We start from the raw sequence: 6,709 nt of genomic DNA, 5'->3' as shown, positions 1-6,709 counted from the left end.
TCTTTTTGCTGAAAAATTGTAGAGAGTTATTTTACAAAACTGATGATCTTACATTCTGAAAAACGAAAGAAAGATACCCATCGTAAGTTTATGTTCCTTTTATGGGGCAGAGATAGTACAACATTGTTCAATACTTTTAATGGCGATGAACTTAATTATACAAGTTTATGTTCTCCATCTATAATGATGGTCTGATTTTTGGACTTTTAACCAACACATCCTAATACCTGATTTAGCACGCCAAATATAAATCTCACACCATGACAGTTGGTGTTTGCTGCACTCGATGTTAAAATCAGGATCACATCCTCAAAAAAAAAAAAAAAGAGAGGTTAAAATCAGGATCCTAACTAGTAGGACGGGAACCCAAATGGTTGATTTGTAAAACTAAAAACCAAAAAATACTATCGCGACTTTGAGACGGATCCAGGATTAACTAGTACTTTTTAAAAAGTGGAATCATATTGACTTGGAAACATGTCTCCCGTTTACAATCATAAGGATCCAGGATGAGTAATCTACAAACTCTAGGAGCTGCAGTAGCAAGCACAAAGAAATAAAAGCAGCTCAACGAAGCCAAATTTCACTTTGAGAAGGGATTGATATCGATTTCTTGATCAGTACGTATTTAAGAAGTGGCAAAGTACATTGTTTTTTTTTTGCAAGTTTAGCCTCTTAAGTCTTAATCTAAAACAAGGGAAAAAATATCTGCAAAATGTTTTACAACATTCATATGGAGTTCCTGCAAATGAAAAATCTGATGGCAGCGGCAGCTAAGACCTAGGGATCTCACTTGTTAGTAGCTTCAAGTTAGGATCCACTGCCCTCCAATCTAGTTCTATGTTATTTCCAATTGCAAAAGCCATGCCAGCAATTGCAGCGATCAAAACTACTGTTGTACAGTTCAGGACTTGTTGCAGGAAAAAGCAGCCAAAAGAAGGATATCAATCCAGCCATAAATGCTACCGATGCTGCTCCTATGACATAAAAACAGAAGGCATCATAAGAAGTTGGGCAAATAACTTTACAAACCTTAAGGTTTTATTCTTTTTTTATCGAAAGAAAACAGGACCCATATATGTATACAAATACACACCTTTTGTTCGTGGTGACGAGAAAACAGGCAAACCCATCATATTACAGAAGACGTGAGCAACAATTGGGCATAACAGATTACCTGTAGTTTTTTTTTCCCAAATGAAAGTCAATCAACAATGAAACCTTGTTATCAGAACCATATTAAACTTGCTTACAGTAAAATAACTATAGTTACCATCCATCATGTCATAAAACCAAATGGAAATTGGAGTGCAAGCACAATCATGCAGCCAGGTTACAATCCATAAACTTGGTCAAATGTACCAAAATATGGTTGAAAAAACAATGAAATATGGAACATGGAATCGTCATTTTGCTGTCATACGGTTTTGCTTTCCATGTTTCTGCAATATGGAATATCATACTAAAAAATCAATGGTAATCATAACACCTACATTGCAAATCTGATTATCCAAAAAATTGATTGAGCATGAACCAAGTCTGAATGATAAAACATGGAAAGTTCAATTCTAAAACTGGAAAAACTGAAAAAGAGTTCTAAGAACAATAGCAAGAAAACAATAACACACAAAATAACATAAAGGAATGAGTGAGACCTGTTCGAATGAACAAAAATGCTGCATACCACCCAAAGATTACGGTGTAGCCCAGCTGGACACCTGAGGAGGGAATGTAAGAAGTTAAATCAAGCTCAGAAAGTGCAGCAAATAGGTGTCCACAATCGATGAAACAGAGGTAGTCCAACTTTCTTATGCCAATGTCTGACAAAATATGTGGAGAACTAAAGAAGACTAATGACTTTGAAGATGCCAATTTTGTTGCCAAGCATACTAAAAGGTAAAAGTTTAGGTTTCTAGCTTCAGATATAATCTGTAAGAGCAAAGTTGTGCCTGAACTTGAGCCATCTCAATCGAGAAGTCAATATTTGCAACAAGCCTAAGGTTATAGCATAGAAGAAAGAAGATAGAAATTAAGACCATAGCTTTAATTGTTGACTCTCCTGGCATGCAGTAGAGTGGTAGTGAATATGTGAGACCACAGTGCAACTGATTTAAAGGTAAACTTGTCACTGTAGAATAAACATATTAAACTAACATGTTATAGTTCTCCTTGATTTTAATAGAAATAAAGTTAGTTAAATATAGATCCAAAAGTCTGTTCTGAGTTTCTGACATCTAAGTTAATCTTGCCCAAAAAATTTCTTCCCAAACCATTGCAGGAAAATACTAAAGCAGAAAACAAGATGTGCAAAGAAAAATACCTACAATCAGTAGCGATCTCATAAAATTGCATCCCTGCTGGTGTAGTTCAAATAAATGGTTTAAGTGTGCTGTCAACAGAAAGGTTCAGTTCTAATTAGAAGAGTACATCACCAACAACAGAGAATGTATAGGCAATACCATGTGGATGTGGTATGCAGCAATTTGATTAATAAACTAATCACAAACTAGAGCAAGAAAGATCGGAAAACTTTAGGTCCTTGTCATTGCCGGATCAGATCGGCCTGATGAACCTGGGCAGGGTCCTTGTTGCCATGCTGTGAGATTCAGACGTGAAATTGCGAGGTTCAGTGAGAGAACCTGTTCTGCACTCTCGTCGTGGGATACTTAGAGGCTGGTGACCTTCGCTGGTAAGCGAATTGAGATCTTTGCTATTGGTGCCAACAGAATAAGTGATCGGACCATCCGCTTGAGGCCCATGAGGATGGATGTCAATGGACATGGTGCTGTTGATCTTCTCGGTGAGCTCATCTTGCAAAATGGGATTGGCAGACAAAGCAGATACCAGAAGTGATGATCGTAGATGATTGGAGACGGGAGCATTGCCTAGGCTTTAATCGTGTGACATACTCAGGCATGGCCATGGACCTCGAGGCCATGGCTTAGGAGCCAACGACAGCACACACTGACCAAGAGGCAGGGAAAGAAAGAGGTAGTGGATGATGGATTCCATATATTGCTTGAGTTCACCAATTACAATCAGCCAACTCCATCTAACTTCTAAATCAATCTGCTAATGATAGGACCCGAAAGGTTGCAGAGGGCCCATTGCTGAGTGACCAGCAGCAAGGGGTTGAACCCCCTGGCAGCGAGCAGGTGCCCTTCTTGCACATGGCAAGGTGGGAGCGGGAGGCAAATGGGTTCTGGTCAAGAAGCAACAACTTATGTAATGATCTTGCTTACCAAACAAATGATAGTGTTTGGGCTATTTAAATAGATAAATCCTAACAAACCATCAAGGTTACCAAACCAAAAAATCCTATCTTTGAGCTAATGAAGTGAGAAACAAATCCCCTGAACCAACTGAAGCAGTGTCGATGCTGTCGCTGGTTTGCCACGGTGACACTTGGCACAACATTGACATAGAATGCCGGTCATAATATAATAACAGGTAATGATCCAAAACCCGTAACAAACGAGATATCCTAACAAACCGAACTGACGACCATTACTAATCCAATGCCCCTGACTAACTGAAACTTCTGACAGGGCCTGAACTTCCTTCAGAACCTAGCAACTATCTTGCGCTACAGCATACTCCAGAGCACGATCCTTTCACTCATCACGCCACCATTCACAGATGTGTGCCCATAGATGAGAAGGTTAAAAAAGATACAGCCAAAGTTGGTTCTTTCGGAATTCAAAAAGTTAGAACGATACTATAGAAATTTACCTAGACTGAAGAAGACTGGACTCAGAAATATAATTGTAGACATTTTGAATCCCCCGCACAGAAGAAGAGGTATCATGCATGCCCTGAAAACCAGCTCCTCAGTAAATGGCGCCTGGTCAAAAGGTCATTACCAAACAATATCACTACAACAGAAGAGGGAATCAAAGTGTTTTCAGTAGTAGCACTAATTAATATCAGTAGTATCCTAAATAGTACTACAGATTGCAAAGGCACTACAGTAATTGTTAGCTACACTCAGATGTTCAGTTAATGAGTCAACAATTCTTCATGTATTGTTAGTTTGCTACAATAACCTCGATCACTGGTTTACAACATGTAGTATCTTATAAGTACAAAAAAAAAATGGTAAAAAGGGGAAGAAGAACAGACCACTACATAGTTCCGCCAAACCATAACATCCGCAACAGCAGCTTGGATCCATTGTGCAAGCCTCTGGGCGCAGCCTATCTCCACCTCATCGCCACTGCCCCATGAGCTCGCTAGGAACCACAATCTAGTAACGAAAGACCCAGCATACACCAGGGATGTAAGTAAAAGTGGAATCACCACGGCCTGAAACTGTAGAAGAATTGAACCAGCGTTTAAATACATGAAAAGCTCAACACTAATGAGCGAGCTAGTACGAGACTGTAGCTTATATTTGGAAAAAGATCGCTTACCAAGTGATCCTTCCTAACGCCGAACACAGCAAGCATATCAGCGAAGTCGCTGAGGCTCCAGACCTGAGGACGAAGACGAGAAAGGTGGGGGATTCGAGATTCGTTCAGTTCAGGTTCAGATATTGGGGCAGGAGGCATGTACCGGAGGAGAGCAGGGGCGCTTACTCGGAGGAGGGACGCGGTGGCAAGGGCGGAGGCGGCGGATGCGACGGCGGCGCAGGCGAAGCGGCGGTGCAGGAAGGTGCGGAGCGAGGTCGGGGGCGGGAAGCGAAGGATGACCGTCGGGGCATAGAGGACAGCGACGTAGGATACCGCCATGACGGCGCACGCCACCACCGCCAGGGCACCTGATATCGCCGGCGGCGTGGCGGGGTGGAGGCTCGCCGGCGTCGCCATTTAATCCGGCGAAGCGGGCGTCAGTCGAGGTTGCTCATTGGATCCTAGATTTCGTAGGGGGAGAGGAGGGTGGCGGGGGTTGGCGCGAGGAAAAAGATGCCGGCGCTGGAGTTGCAAGGACGAGACGAGCGAAGCGACGGCGGGAGATTTACATTTTTACCATTATAAACAACACCATTTATCTCATAAATATCACTTACAAATTTACCGGATGAAGAAGAAATCTTATATATTTACCAAAAACAAATGTTTTTATGTATATGACGTGTCAGGTCACGATGCCAGCGTGAAGATGTCATGTGAAAAGACAAAGATGTCCTTGCCGTGCTTCTCTTTCCCTTTACGATAGCTGGGTCCCACAGCTCCTTGTGAGACCCACTCATCAGCTTCGTCTTCTACCTCCGGCACTTAGATAGGAGCCAGACGTGAGCGGTCTTCACTATGGCGCTGACGGCGTTAGGCTCCGGCGCGGTGGCTGAGGAGAGATTAGAGCGAGCGCGCAACATCCTATGTTGCGGAGGAGACCGTCGTTGCCGCTATTGTCAACCTAAGGTCGAGCTTGTCGATCTCCGCATACACACCACCTCTTATGATAGGTATCGATATGAATCGGTATGAGGGTGATCCGATCTTCACGACAGTAGATCAAAAGAATAAAGATAACTTATTGCGAAGAACGGGTAACTAGCTTTATACCTGATAAAGGTTAGATGCGACCAAGCGACGGAGAGAGAGACAACGAAACCACGAAAACTTTGACTCAATTTCCAACAACCGCAGAACCATAGTCTGAAACTAATCCACCCAATACGGCGCAGCCGAACGGAAGCCATAGAGCACGAAGTAGGAGATTCTAGAGGAATCACTTTATAAGTCCAAGAAGAACACGAAAGAACGAAGCTTGAGTAAGACACTCAGTAGTGCGGCTGCAATAACATGTAGTTTATAAAATGATCAAAGGTTGGTAATAGCTTAGAGGTAGGGAATATTTATACTAGGAACGACCCTCCTAGATGGGTATGAAAACAAAATAGAGTTTCTGAAGGAAGACAATGAGAAAGACCCCCTCAGAATGGACTCCGAAGTGGTTTCACATGACTGTTAGCCTCTAGAGCAATTTCCAATAAACTTCCCATAACTTCTTATTAGAAAGTCCAAATGATGAACCGTTTCTTGGATGTGAAACTAGACTCCAAGATCTTTCCAACAACATATGCCATGCACCACGAAACATTGTAGATTGATATAATTTTATACGGCAAGTTGAACCAATATTCTGTCACGATAGACTATTGACCTTCTAAGCAGTCTTGACTAATCGAAACATAACTCTTGATTGTGACGTCCCAATGAGGTGGTGATTGAGACATTGGAAAGCGAACTTGATGAGCTTTTCAAAATGTCCTCATGGGCCTCCAAATCTTCACGAACTTGAGAGTTATTACTGCTTTTTTCTGATGTCTCAACATCACTTTTGGATGTTTGAACATTCATGCAATCACTTTTGGACGTCAGAACATTCATGCGTGTTATTTTTCTAATATCGCCATTCTATAGCAGTGTCTCTTCCTCATCTTCAAATATATTCCTAAGTACAACTAAAGTAGAGCACTTAGGTAGTATAATATCCTTAGAAGTATGAATATTATAATCAGTAAGGAAAGAATCCACCTGCTCTTATAGCTTCTTGGCACGGTTTCTTGTAAATGGATCTTGATTTGTAGCATTTGGACTTGAACGAGTGTGCATAGTTGGGATGTCCTCATCATCCTCCCCCTTTTGAAAAGGAGGCATCCTCAACTCTTCTAATCAAATAAAGGAGATAAATCGGTGGCATTGAAGCTTATACTCACACCATATGTACTTGGAAGATAAATTTCATATGCATTGCCATTGACCTT

The 6,709-nt window shown here is 41.6% G+C and overlaps 1 protein-coding gene across 4 annotated transcripts; it reads right to left on the bottom strand.

Annotated features, from left to right (window-relative positions):
* LOC8073597 (CAAX prenyl protease 2) lies at positions 582-4,940 on the bottom strand. Of its 4 annotated transcripts, none has more exons than XR_002447275.1 (9): positions 4,578-4,940; positions 4,413-4,475; positions 4,123-4,311; positions 3,733-3,844; positions 2,321-2,389; positions 1,656-1,718; positions 1,274-1,442; positions 1,097-1,177; positions 924-977 (listed from the first exon to the last, which is right to left on the bottom strand). XR_002447275.1 is itself a non-coding variant. In XM_021446991.1 (8 exons), the coding sequence occupies exons 1-8, from the start codon at positions 4,806-4,808 to the stop codon at positions 844-846; spliced, it is 942 nt and encodes a 313-aa protein (XP_021302666.1). In that variant the 5' UTR covers positions 4,809-4,940; the 3' UTR covers positions 582-843. The 4 variants fall into 4 exon arrangements, 2 of the variants coding, with proteins under 2 accessions (XP_021302666.1, XP_002439636.1); XR_002447276.1 differs by having other exon boundaries at positions 953-971; XM_021446991.1 differs by lacking the exon at positions 1,274-1,442 and having other exon boundaries at positions 582-977.

The sequence above is a fragment of the Sorghum bicolor genome, chromosome 9 (genome assembly GCF_000003195.3).
Source record: "Sorghum bicolor cultivar BTx623 chromosome 9, Sorghum_bicolor_NCBIv3, whole genome shotgun sequence".
NCBI lineage: Eukaryota > Viridiplantae > Streptophyta > Magnoliopsida > Poales > Poaceae > Sorghum > Sorghum bicolor.
This window is presented reverse-complemented; position numbering and strand designations above follow the sequence as displayed.